Here is a 12,995-nt window from a genome sequence, read left to right as displayed (position 1 = left end):
GGGAAGGCGGCCCAGAGGGACGGGCGCTGCCTGCTCCTGCCCGCACGGGCAGGAAGGACAAGACCCAGACGTGCTCAGCCACGGACCCGTCCTTGTATTGAAGTGTCACAGCCCCAGGGGAGGGCTGGGCTCCTCCGGCCACGCACCACGGCGCAGGAGGGGACAGCCGTGCTGCTGCGGGCACGTTTCCCTGCCCTCGGGCTGGCAAGCATCCACGGGTGAGCCGCAGCCCCCAGCACGGCTGCCCTGGGCAGCGGTGCTCATCGCCGCCAGCCCGGCGGGGAATGGCTCCCTGCGGGGACGGGGACGGGGACGGGGACGTGGCCGCTGGCTGCAGCTTCCCCCGGGCAGGGGCCGTGCAGAGGCCACCGCGCTCCCCGGGCCGGCGCTACCGGGCACCTGGAACTGAGAGACGGGGGGGGGTCAGGAGCGGGGCTGGACCGGGCATCGCCGGGGGCAGGAGCAGCCTCCGGCCGCAACACGTGGCACGCACACACGGCACACGGCTAGTTACCGATGTGGGAGCAGGCTCGGAAGCACTCGCCCTCGGTCTCAAAGTTGTTCCTGTTGCCGCCGCAGCCGCCGTAGATGAACTCCTCGCACTGCTGGCTGGAGGCGTTGAAGAAGAAGCGGCGGAAGAGCGCCTTGCAGCTCCCGCAGACGGAGGGCAGGTAGCAGAAGTCTGCGTGGTCCAAGGGGGACGGGCTGAGCCAGGGATGGGACGGGGACGCCACCGGGCTCGGCACAGCCGGGGCCCTCAGAGAAGTCTGCCCAGCCCCGGTCCCTTCTCACCGGTGAACGCTTCGCACCGGCAGCCGGCTCTGCGCCCGCCCGCCCTACGGCCCCACACACCGGCAGCATGGGCGCTCCCCCACCACACAGCGTGGTGCCCCCCCAGGGTCTGCAGGACCCAGAAAGGGCTTGGGGCACCCCAGGGAACCCCCTTCCCAGTCTGCTTGGCTCACCCCTCCTGTCGCCCACCCCTGCGCTCACCACGCTGCCACTCCAGAGCCCCACCGCCGCGGCACCGAGCCCTCACCCAGCACCGGCTCCTGGCACGTGTAGCCACACTTGCTGGGGCAGCACTTGGTGGCACCGGGGCAGCCGGCATCACTGGTGCAGCGGGAGCAGGAGGCATCCCTGCGACAGGCGCTGCAGTCTTCATCCAGCAGGTCCTCCACCTCCGGGATGTGGTAGCAGTACCCGGACTTTTCTGCGGGACACAAAAACCAGGATGCTGGGGAGGGCTGCAGAGCGGGGGCCTGAGCAGCCCCCCAGCACCCCAGGGCCGGACCCCCAGGACCCGCAGCCCCATGCCCCTGCGGACACCCAGCACCATGTGGGGCAACGGGGAGCACCAGGCGGTGGTGGCACCTGGAGCATCCCTGTCCCTGGGACGTGCCCCGGGCGCACTCACCCATCCCCGGCTCCTCTCTTCCATCTGTGCGCGGTGCCGGGCTGGACCGTGCGGCAAGGGGGAGCAGGGCTGCGAGGAGGAGGAGGAGGAGGAGGAGGAGGGGGCGGCCGGGCGGCAGCTCCATGGTGCCCTGGGTAGCCGGATCTGGGCCCCGGGCGCAGTGGGCTGGGATTTAAGGTGCGCGGGCGGGGCGGAGGGAGCGGGGCTGGCGCCGGAGCCCGGCTCATTCCTGCCATGCGGGTAACGAGGCACACCCAGGCAGGGCCCGGCCTCCCCGGTGGCATCCCAGCCACAGCCCTCGAGCCGGGGGGACCGGTAGGACGGGACGGCTGACCCGGCGCAGCCCTCGGGGAGCCCGGCTGGGCGGCAGCGGCGTGCCCGGGCTGGGTTGGGGGCACCGTCGGCGCCCACCCGCAGCCCCTTGGGGATGAACCAGTGGTGGGGGGATGCCGGCGTCGGCCTCTCCGCTGCCAGCGAGCGTGGCAGTGTTGTGCGAGGGCGTGGAAAGCCGTCGGCTCCGGCGCACCCATCAGCCAGGGGAGGGTCTGCTCTCCCGGCTCTCCCTGCGGTGCAGGTCCTCGGGAAAGGCTGTGCGAGAGCAGTGCAGGGGACGTGCCCCTTCTCCCCTTTCTCCCGCACTCCCTCATGGCTGACGGAGAACATCCCAGGCAGGATGGTCCCACACGCGGGGCTGAGCCCGTGGGTACCACCTCGCTTGCCAGTCATCGCTGCTGTGGAAGGGACGTCCTGCAGGATGGTGATGCTCCCGTCTGTCCCCCCCCCTGCAGGCACCATCGGCCCTTTGCCACCCACTTCACCACCCTCTCCTGGCTTGGGGCCATCCCCTTCACCCGCTCCCCTCCGGGGGATCTGCCCGTGCACAGCCGTGCCCTGTGCTCCCCCAGCACCCCCTCTGCTCCCGGCAGCAGGTCGGGGTCTGGCGGCTGCATGGTGCCGGCGTGAGGGGCATCCCCAGGGGATGGGACGCAGCTCGCAGCCTGCCCGGCTTCCAGCCGGGGGTCCGGACCCACGGCAGCGTGGGGCTCCCGGCGCTGGGCTGGGTGGCAGGCAGGTCCCCGGCATCCTGCCGGCACCCGTGGGCGGGCGTGGGGTGAAACCTGCCAAAAGGAGGGAGAAACAGATTAAGCTGTTCCCATTCAGCAGGAATAATTGTCTTCCTAATTGCTGCCGTAATTACTGTCCCAAGGGGGAAGGGGAGGGCGAGGAAAGCTCCGTGGGGAGAGGCCAGGAAAGTCAGACCAGGGGTGGGGTTTGGAGGGAGGCACCATGACCCACCCGCGACCCACCCCAGCTTTTCCCTGCCTCTCCTCCAGAGCTCCAGGACGGAGACCCCGGCAGCATCCCCAGCACAGGACATGGAGATGTGACAAAGCCCAAGTAGGGCAGGAGTAAAGCCGGAGTGACATGCAGTGGCAGTCGAGGGGTGCAGGGTCAGGGTGGGCAGTGGGAAAGGGACCCCTGTGCAGGGACCATGGTGGTCCCGGGGCTGAGGCTCAGCAGCTGCCCTTGGTGCATCTCCCACAACCTTGAGCTGTCCGGGACATTCCCAGTGGCACCAAAACTCCCAGCCCCACACCCCGCAGGAGGGCAGGGCCACGGCACCAAAATCCACCGGGGCTACATTTTTCCCCGCTATCTCTCTGCGGTATCTCAGCCGCCCGGGTGATCACTGCAACGACTGACATCGTCTTCCAGAGCAGCCCCTGCTGTCCCTGCACCGGTGGTAACACCATAGCCAAGCCGGGCAGACATCGTGGTGGACGTGGAGCCAGTCCCACGGGTGCTGGGGTTCGGGACACCGCAGGGGGCGAGGGGGGGACTGCTTCCAGGTAGATATTGGGGTTGCACACAACAGAAAACCGTGCCCCATGGGGCACCCGTGTCAGCAACCCCTGCCCTGCCCTGCCACCGTGTCCAGCTCACACGGCTGGGGACGCACAGCGTGAGTAATGGGTGCAGCCGCGCGGGGCAGAGCCACCGGCCAGACCTCCACCGCGGCGGAAACAGTGACCAGGGCAGCCTGGACCAGGGAGCACCCAGGAATGTGGCACCTCCCAGGGCAGGCACCCAGCAGGGGCGGGGACGGGGACAGAAACGGCGCTGTGCCACCGGGATGATGCTCCTGCCCAGACCAGGGTGCACGGCAGGAGGGGTGCTGGGGGAGCCGAGGGGCAGAGCAGGTTCCCCCGGCTGCGGCACGTCCCGGCTGGCCCCACACGGAGCCTGCTGGCCTGTCGGGATCGATGCTCCCCGGGGCTGACACAAGCTGGGCACTGTCCCTGCTGCCCACCCAGGGACAGGACAGGGACAAATCCTGCGGGCAGCGGGGACGCCCCGGCACAGCAGAGCCAGCGCGCCCCGCTGCTCCTGTTCTCGTGGCTCCGTGTGCTCCCAGGATGTGTCATCCCGCCTGCGTGTCACCTCCATCCCGCACACAGGGACACACCGACGGGAGAGGGTCCCCACGCAGCCAGGGGCTGGCAAGCGCGTGGTGCCACCCAGCCAGCCTGGACCGCGGACGAGCACGCAGGGTTTAGATGGCACGCGCACACGCAGCGTGGGCTGTACGCACACCGGTGCACGCACATCCATACGGAGCGTGGACTGCACACGCACGCGCACGCACACACACGTGTCCACACCTGGCCGGCTTGGATTGCACGTGCGCGCACACACATATGCCTGCGCAGGCAGCCTGCCCGGCCGAGCGTGCCGGAGCCCTCCGGCCTCTCGCAGGGACGGGCGCTCCCGGAAGGGAGCCGGCAGGGAAAGCCCCAACAGCTCCGGCGCTTCCATCCTTGCGACACGCCGCACCAGCAGACCCGCCTGCAGCCCCATGCGGCGCTGGCACGGTGCAGCCCTGGGGACAAGCAGCAGCTCCCGGGACAGCCCCTGCCACCGGTGCAGCCTGTGGCACACTTGCAGAACCCCCACTCGGCACGGTGTTGGGGGTGGCTTCGGGGCCTCCGGGAGAGCCAGGGCCTGAGCGATTGCCGTGGGGCTCCAGGCACGGGCAGAGCTGTGGGTGGGAAGCGCAGCCAGACGCCGGGAAGGGCTGTGTGCCTCCGAGTGACAGTGCTGGTGCAGATCCATGCTTATGCCCGGAGCCCCTGGTAGCGGGCAGCCACAGGGGCCGGGGTGGCCGGTCCCGCCAGCCCCATGGAAGGGAGCGGGAGGCGAGAGGCAGCTCCAGCACCGCATGACAGGGACTCGGCCACCCGCTCCGGCTCCGGCAAGGATGTGCGACCCCGTGCTGCAGTCCCGGTGCCCGGTCAGAGCCCCCATGCAGCCTCCAGCTCCCTGCCCCCAGCACCGGGACCCCACAACCCTGGCCAGTCCTGGTCCCCAGCTGCCACCCCAAGGCGAGGGGCTGGGTGGGCACCGGCTGGCCAAGAGGTGCGGGGCTGAGGGGCCAGTGGTAGCGCAGGGCTGTGGACCGTGTCCGGTCACAGGATGTCCCTTGGGAGCCAGCGATTGTTCCCAGAGGCAGAACAATGCCCGGAGAGCTGCCAGGGCACCACGGGCCGCTCCACAGCACCCAGCACAGGAGCCACCTCCGCTGCCTCGGCAGGGCCAGCCACACGCCGGGGTCCCCTGGCCCCTTGCTGCTGCCTGGCCCGTACCTGTTGCCCACAGCAGGAAGCTGTGCTGGCTGCTCTTGTCTTGTGGCACAGCATTGCATGGCACGGCACAGCATGGCATTGCATGGCACAGCATTGCATGGCACAGCATGGCATTGCATGGCATGGCACGGCATAGCATTGCATGGCACGGCTCTCTCAGGGCTGCACAGAGACCAGCGCCAAGCTGCAGCACCTTCGTGCCTCCCCGCATGGCTCGCCCAGCACCAGCAGCCCATGGGAGGGAGGGGACAGGCAAGTGTATGCTCAGACGGAGTGTGCCAGGCACTGGGGCACAGACCGGGTCACTGGGACCAACCTCCAGCCCCACGAGGATTTAAACCCTTGCCTGTGCCCGGACAGGCAGCCCCCACGCTGTCCACCCCACGCCATGCGGCTGCTGTTGCTGCTCCTGCTCCTGGGGCTCTGCTGCCTCTTGGCCCGGCTGGTGTCCGCAGGTGAGCGCGGGGTGGGCGCGGGGTGGGCACAGGGAGCCGGTGGGACGGTGCTGAGGGAGGATGTGCAGCGCATGCACAGGGACAAGCGCGACCATGGCTGGGGTGCAGCATCCCACACAACGGTGCCTTCTCCCCGCACATCCTTGCACACTGCAGAAGTGACCGGCAAACCCCCCGACAGCTCCCCTGGGAGGGGTGCCCAGGGTCTTGGGAGCGCTCGCTCCTAGGGCCACACTGCGGGGCTGCCAATGCGCCCCAGTGTGCTCCGAAGTGAGAGCCTGGGACATGGATGCTCCTGTCTCTCCCCAGGATTCACCTAGCCTGGACCCGGACTGAGGACCCAGCGTATGCAGCAACCCCGCACCAGACAGCCAGCCAGCCAGCCATGGAGGGATCCATCAGCTGCTGGATAAGCACCCGTCCCCCGATCTCCCCTCCACCGCCTCACCCTCAGCTCCATGCTGAGCATCAGCATCTCCGTGTCCCTCCTACGCCCCAGTAAACCCAGTCTGTGATGAACACTGGCTGGCTCCTGCTGTGTCAGTCTCCTGGTGAGTCTTCACTGGCCTCCGTGGGACCTTCAGCCCCTGCGGGAGGGATGGGGTCCCGGGCAGGGGCTATGCCACCGCAGCCGGCGGGTCCCCAGGGACCTGCACATGAATCCTGCCCAAACTCCACAGGTCCATCCATCCCTGCCGGGACCGGGCTCGTTCCTATTCCTGGAGACCCTCCTGGGAGCAGGCGCCCAGCGGGACCCCTTTGTGCCCCCAGAGAGGACCTGGGCTTGCCCCAGGGCCATGGCGGCACAGCCAGCCCTGACCTCAGCTTGGTGCAGCTCCGCAGCAGGAGTGTGTCGGGGCTGCCCTGAGTCCTCGGGGGTCAGCTGGGGGTGCCCCTCACGTCCTGCACAGGCAGTGGTCCCCCAGCTCCTGACCCCGCTGCCAGCACAGCATGGCGCGGCACGGCAGGCACAGGCGAGGCTCCAAGGGGTGCATGAGCTCCCAGCACCCCAGCACACTGCCTGTGCAAAACCACCAGCTCCGGGACCTGTGGGTGTCCATGCCCATGTGGCTCCTGGCCAAGCCCTGCCACGGAGGCTGTTTTCGGAGGATGCCAGGGGTGCTTGGCCATGGAGCAGCTCGCCCCAGGGAACCCCAGGGGGCTGAGGGGGGACGCACCCTACAGGGAGGTTTCTCCTGGCCCAGAGATGCTCTGCTGGTCCTGGGTGGGCACCTGGTCGAGGTTGTCCCTGTGGCTCTCCCACGGGGGACATAGTCATGTCACTGTGCAAAGGGCCCTGCCGAGCCCACACTGGGCAGGAGTGGGCACGGGAGCTCCCCGTGCCCAGGGCAGGGCTGGGGCGGGCGCGACAGCCTGGCCGTGCCAGGCACTAACCGGGGACAGCTTGTGACACCAAGCCAGTGGCCCAATGTGGGGTTTATTAGGAAAGAGAAGGTGCTGCCCAAAACGCTGTTGGTGCCCGGGACCGGCCCTGGCAGAGTGAGGCAGAGGAGGAGGCCGGGGGTGGCCGCCCCTGCGCCTACCCACCGCAGGCTCTTCTCGCCCCACACGCTCCTTGCACACCCTGCAGCATCGGTCACCAAGCGTCATCACCATCACCACCACCGTCATCATCAATGTCGTCGTCATCATCATCACCATCATCATCGTCTCCGTAGTCGTCGTAGTCATCGTCGTCATCGTCGTCATCATCATCATCATCACCACTGTCATTGCCATTGTCGTCGCCATCGTCGTCGCCGTCATCGTCACCATTGTCATCACCATTGCCATGCTCATTTTTATCATCATCATCATCATCTTCTTCATCATCATCATCATCATCATCATCATCATCATCATCTCTGTCTCCATCCTCCCCACTGTCACCTTGGTCAGACTCAGGCTTCTCTCCTGCCTCAGGCTTCCCCCCACTCTCCGGCTTCCCCCCGGTCTCTGGCTTCTCCCCCAGCACAGGTTTCCCCCCAGCCTCTGGCTTCCCACCAGTCTCCGGCTTCCCCCCGGCGTCTGGCTTCGCTCCAGCCTCCGGCTTCACTCCGGTCTCTGGCTTTGCTAAAACCGCTGGCTTTTCCCTAGTCTCATTCTTCCCCCCACATGCCGGTTTTTTCCCTGAACTGGGTTTCTTCTCAGTGTCCGGCTTCCCAGCCAGCGTGGGCTTGTTCCCTGCCGTGGGGTCCCCCCCGGTCACCGGCTTCTTCCCCGACGTGGGTGTTGCAGCAGCCACCGGCTCAGACCCAGGCAGGCGCTGGTCCTTACCCACCCGCTCCGCACCCGACTCCCACTTCCCAGCCGGGACGACTCTGCCGGGCTGCGGACAAGGCACCGTGCTGGGCTCTTCCCCAGGCAAAGGGCTCTTCCCCGGCAGAGCGATTCCGGGCTGCCCTGGCTGCGGCCGCCTGGCAGGACCTGCTCCGGGGAGCCCTGGAAGGGAGCAGAAAGCAGCAGCGTCAGCCGCGTTGTGCTAGTCCTGCACTGCCGTCCTACCTGAAGCTCCAACCACAGCTCCCACCCATGGCTCCCACCCATGGCTCCCACCCACCAGCACCCTGCGTCACCGCACAGGGCTCCTGAACTGGCAAAGCCCGCGGGGATCTGCCCTTTGATGGCTCAAGGTCTCAGACTTGGCACTTTGACGCCGAGCCGGGGCATCGAGGTCAGGACGCTCCCCGCGCTCGCAGCAGCCGGGTTTGCCGTGGTGCCGCGCGGCCGCCTTCTCCCCTGCGGCTTTTCCCAGTGGGTTTTCAGGGCTCTGCCCGCTACCGCCCGCACACCTGGGGCGACACAGCCCCCCCGGGACCACGCCAGCGCCTCCCGGCACACGGCAGTGTCGTGGTGGTGCCGGTGCCCGAGGGGCCCTCACCCCCGGCGGCAGCAGCAGGGCTGCAGAGGAGCTGCCGCGGGAGCCGCGGCACGCCTGCCCGCCCGGGCCCTTCTGGGTGTCCCTGGACCGGGGCCAGCACCCGCCCACGGCTCCACCTGCGCCGGGGAGCTCGGGAAAGTCGGCACCGTGCCACGCCGCAGCCCACCCCAACGCCCACGGCGAGCCCCGCGTCACCCGGGCTCATCCCCACCCCGCTCCCCCCACGGTTTGCCCGACCCTCGCAGGCAGCGGCGCTGGCAGCTGCCAGCACCCCCAAAGCACTGGCCTCCCCGACGGCTGCTCCTGCGGCTCCCCGAATGCCGCCCGCCGGCAGACAGCCAGCAGGCTGATTGCGGGTGCGGAGCTTGAAGAGCTGGACCCGAACTTGGAGAGAAAAAGCAAGAAAATGTATGTATGTATGTGTGTGTGTGTGTGTGTGTGACTGCAGCAACTTCTTAGCAAAACAAACACAAATACAGCATGTGCTATTTAACCAGGGCATAAATATATTGCTAAGCTTATTTAGAAAGTCAGTCTATGCGCCCTCCTGTTAAGCAGCAGCAAACAATCCCACTCAGCAGCAGAGCGGTGCAGCACAAGGCTCCCCACAGGCAGTGCTGGCCCCTTGACATCGCTCTGAGACAGGGAACGGGACCAACACGTCAGCAATGGAGGCACCAGCACGGCCGGCTTGCTAGCAAAAGGTGGGTTATATCGTAAGGCTTAAAACCAGCCTGTAAGCTGAGACCAAAAGAAACTCAAGTTCCTAGAGCAGAGCATTTGGAAAGCGATGACATTTCTGCTGACACATTTTCATCAGCGTGCGATGGCCCCAGCGTCTTGTTACAGAGCAACAGCAAACCTGGCTCCCGCTGCACTGGAGCTGTTGCTGCCTCAGAGTTTGAGCTTTAGAATAAAACAGCCCGGCTGGCAATACGTGCAGGAGCATTTGGAAAGAAGGGGTTCCATAAATTGGCAAACACTGCTCTCAAAATCACTTCGTGGCTCATTTAAAAAAAATGCCATTTTCACTTCTTTAAAATTTGGCCATTTTTCCCAAGAAAAAAATATGAGTAGGAAAAATACTCTTCTTTCAGAATTTCCCTTCTCCCAGAGCAGCATGTCCCCGGCAAGGCTGATGCTTTTCAGAGGGCTCACGGGGGCAGATGCCCTGAACTTGCCATGAAGCAAAGTGCAGGGGCAGCTGCCAGCCCGGGCGAGGAACGTGCTGTGCCCTGGTCCGAGGCAGGCACCGGCAGGTGGGCAGCAGAGCTCAGCCCGCTGGAGCTCGGCTCTAACAACCTGCACCTTCTCATTTTGGCTAGAGCTGCCCTGAGCAGGGCTGTGAGGGGTGGGGGTCCCCACTCGCCCCAGCGGGGTCCCAGCCCCGTGGATGGAAGCTGCTCTGCCCAGATGGGAGGGACCATCCCGCCCCCCACCCGGGCAGCCCAGTCTGGGTCCAGTCCACAGCACCCCAGGGCTCTGGCTGGGCTGATGTTTCCACCAGTCCCTGCCCCGGTCACTGGTTTGACTGACAAACCTCCTCCCGAGCATCCCTACGCCTGCATGCTGGTACCACCACCGTCTCCGTCCCCGGCAGCAGTTTTGCCAAACTCGAAGATTATAAAATTTAAGCAAGGGCTAAACCTCACAGGGGTTACAACTCTTCACAGAAAGCTTTCATAAATACAAGGATTAAGACAGACATTTAAACACACATCACTGAACATCATCATCAACACTGATCTAGTTGAAGATGTCCCTGCTCATTGCAGGGGGGTTGGACTAGATGGCCTTTAAAGGTCCCTTCCAACCCACACCATTCTATGAAAATATGGAAAATATTCTTAAAATCTAGAGAGGCAGGGTGTTTCCAGCATGCCCATACTTGCCTGCGGTGGGTGCTGCCTGCAGCTCTGCCCACAGGGCGAGGAGCCCCAGCAGGAAGATGCCTCTCGCCGTCATGCTGCCGGAGCCAGTGGCCAGGGCTGAGCCGGGCAGCAATTTAAAGTTCCTCCCAGGCAGCCCGGGTCTGGGAATGGGAGGAAGCAGCTCACAGGTGACTTGTAGGAACCTCCCACGTTTTACTGTAATTCTGTTTTCTGAAGAGCCACTCCAGCCGCCTTTCTCCACCCACAACCAAGGCAGGAGCAGGATCCAGAGTCAGCTGCACGGTGCGGGGAGGACAGCACGGGGACCGGGAGGAAAAAGGAAAGGAAAGGGGAAACCTTGGCTGCACGGAGGCAGATTCTTCACCGCCGCTCTTGACAGGAATCCCCACCGCCTTGCTGAGGGCTGTGACCGACCCCTCCACCACTGCTGCCCAGCAGTGCCCAGGGACAAACCATCCTCCCTGAGCCCCAGCGCACAGGACGCTGCCGGTGCCTGCCCGCGATGCCGGGTGGGAGAAGGCAGGGCTGCCCACGCGTGCTCCCATTCGGCTCTGTTCCTGCCGGTCCTTTTGGCAGGTCCCCATCCTGGGGTCCGGGATCCTTCAGCTGGCGCTGGTCCTGCCACCAGCGCTGCCTCTGCCGGGGCATCTCCCACTTCCCGAGAGTGTTCTGGGAGGTGTGTGAAGGACGGGGCCTCCAGCGCCGCTGCTTTATTAAATGGGATTTGCAAAGACAGTCCAAGTTAGCTGCAGGGAAGGAAAGTGCCAGCCCAGAGGCAGCCCCATCCAGAACGGCACCTTCTGCCACCGTCCCGGGGGAGCACAGCACTCGCTGCCGTCACTTTGGTGAACTGCTGCATTTAAAAACCATCAGGAATAAACATCTCCTGGCAGACAGACCACTCCTCGTACTGCAGCACCACCGGTTTCTTTTCTTCACGTCACTGCTGTGTTAAAACTGTGAGGGAGAGTACAGTGGGAAGTGCTTACATGCAAAACCTGGTGCAGTTTTAAAGACGAGAGCTCTCGACCAAGACAGGGCATCTCCTGGCAGAGAGCAGCAGCCGTGCTGCTGCTCAGCAAGATGTTTGGGGAACTGTGAGCGAGCTGTGAGTGAGCTTTATCAAGAGGAGCGGCCACCTGCACTGCCCCAATGCTGGGCTGTGCCTGCAGGCAGGAGCCCGTCCCTGCCCTGCAGTCCCAGCCGAAATGGGCGCAGGGGATGAGCACCCACCCAGGCAGCACCGCTGGGGAGCTCCCTCCTTCCATATGCAAATACCCTTCGGCTCCCAAGGCTGCTGTTTCACATATGAGACTCTATTTGCAGATCTTTGCAGGCCCGATATTCAAGGCTTCGTTTGAACGTCTGTCTCTAAATCCAATATTTCGTTTGCTTGTTCCGTTCACAAGCAGTCTGCTCCAGCTCCTTCAATGTTACTAATGTAAATTGCCAGGTTTTGGCATCCAAATGAGTGATCTCAAAGTCTCCTCAGCAAATTAACGCTGTCTCCCAGCCCCACGGGGTCCTTCTCCTTTGTGGCCTCCCCGAATCCCTTGTTACTGCGGGACAGCCCTGCGTGGAGCTGGGCACGCACCGACAGCAGGCAGAGCTCGGTGCGACCCTTCATCCAGCCCAACCAGAGACTCCATCAAGGCACCCTCAGAGCAGCTTTCTGGGAACTCTTGAGCATAAATTGCAGAGTTTAGTGTCCACGCATGACTGCCCAATTAATTTACACATGAGCATTCAATAATTGTATGCATGAGCACCAAATGAGTTCACGCAGGAGCACACATGCACAAATGCCAAATTAGTTCCCACAGGAGCACCCAAACAGCACAGCACGGGGACCCGGGGGAACACACGGTGTCTGTACACAGCATCAGCACCCAGCTGGCGCGCGCGTGAGCACCCCATCAGCCCAAGGGCTGTTTTGGGCACAAATTGCCTGGTTTAGGAGCACTGCCTGTGCGGGAGGAGGCCACGGATGTCCCCGAGCCGCAGCCAGTGGGCGCATCTTTTATCTCCAATCAGTGAGTAGAAGTTTGTGTTAACGGGCAATAGATTAAATTAATTAAAAATTCCCTTGAGTCGAGACTATTTTGCCCACGGCTGAGACTCCCCAGCCTAAGGACAAGGCTGAGCAGCCCCTTACCCGGTCGAGTGCTCACAGTCCCTGGAGAACCATACGCAGAGGAACCATTTCCCCCAGCAGCTGGGGACTGGAGCTCAGGCTGCTCCCCCCACTGCAAATCCAGCAGAAGGGTCTGCTCCGATGAAATGGTGCTCCAATGAAATGGAGCTCTCTGGGGGGAAAAGTCTTGGGATTTCAAGGACGAGCGCTCACCCAAGGCAAGAAGAGCATGGGAATCTGCCTTCAAACCCCAGGTCCAAACTGCAGGCCTTCACCAGAAACCCACATGAAGAGTAAATGAAAAATTAAATGCACTGCCACATGTACTTCCCTTTTCGCTACTTCTGATTTCAGGGTAAAGACTTACTTAATAAGTTTGAGATAACAGATTAAGTAGTACCTTCAATTATGTGAGTGCTAACCCATTTAAATTAAGTTATTCTCAAGTCACACAGGAGTGCTAGTCAGAATCTGATTTTGCAATTTTTTCCTTCCCTACTTAACTATTTCTTCCTGAATTATACACAAACCAAAGTGCAATCAATATTATAGGAGAACTTAAGGACTAGTCC

At 63.6% G+C, this 12,995-nt stretch overlaps 2 protein-coding genes across 5 annotated transcripts; both read right to left on the bottom strand.

The window, feature by feature from the left end:
- Nucleotides 1–309: 309 nt before the first annotated feature.
- SPINT4 (serine peptidase inhibitor, Kunitz type 4) lies at nucleotides 310–1,722 on the bottom strand. Its single transcript, XM_030010679.1, has 4 exons — nucleotides 1,418–1,722; nucleotides 1,040–1,213; nucleotides 515–682; nucleotides 310–405 (listed from the first exon to the last, which is right to left on the bottom strand). Exons 1-4 carry the CDS (start codon nucleotides 1,539–1,541, stop codon nucleotides 389–391), a joined length of 483 nt encoding a protein of 160 aa, XP_029866539.1. The 5' UTR covers nucleotides 1,542–1,722; the 3' UTR covers nucleotides 310–388.
- A 5,213-nt stretch (nucleotides 1,723–6,935) lies between these two features.
- LOC115339957 (nucleolin-like) lies at nucleotides 6,936–11,226 on the bottom strand. 4 transcript variants are annotated; one of them, XM_030010676.1, is made up of 3 exons: nucleotides 10,290–11,226; nucleotides 7,507–7,958; nucleotides 6,936–7,470 (listed from the first exon to the last, which is right to left on the bottom strand). In XM_030010676.1, the coding sequence occupies exons 1-3, from the start codon at nucleotides 10,360–10,362 to the stop codon at nucleotides 7,114–7,116; spliced, it is 882 nt and encodes a 293-aa protein (XP_029866536.1). In that variant the 5' UTR covers nucleotides 10,363–11,226; the 3' UTR covers nucleotides 6,936–7,113. The 4 variants fall into 4 exon arrangements, with proteins under 4 accessions (XP_029866536.1, XP_029866538.1, XP_029866537.1 ...); XM_030010678.1 differs by having other exon boundaries at nucleotides 6,936–7,222; nucleotides 7,265–7,958; nucleotides 10,290–11,211; XM_030010677.1 differs by having other exon boundaries at nucleotides 6,936–7,205; nucleotides 7,245–7,958; nucleotides 10,290–11,203.
- Nucleotides 11,227–12,995: the final 1,769 nt, after the last annotated feature.

This window comes from Aquila chrysaetos, chromosome 3, assembly GCF_900496995.4.
Source record: "Aquila chrysaetos chrysaetos chromosome 3, bAquChr1.4, whole genome shotgun sequence".
Taxonomy (NCBI): domain Eukaryota; kingdom Metazoa; phylum Chordata; class Aves; order Accipitriformes; family Accipitridae; genus Aquila; species Aquila chrysaetos.
Note: the sequence above shows the minus strand (reverse complement) of the source record. Positions and strands in the feature narration are given on the sequence as shown.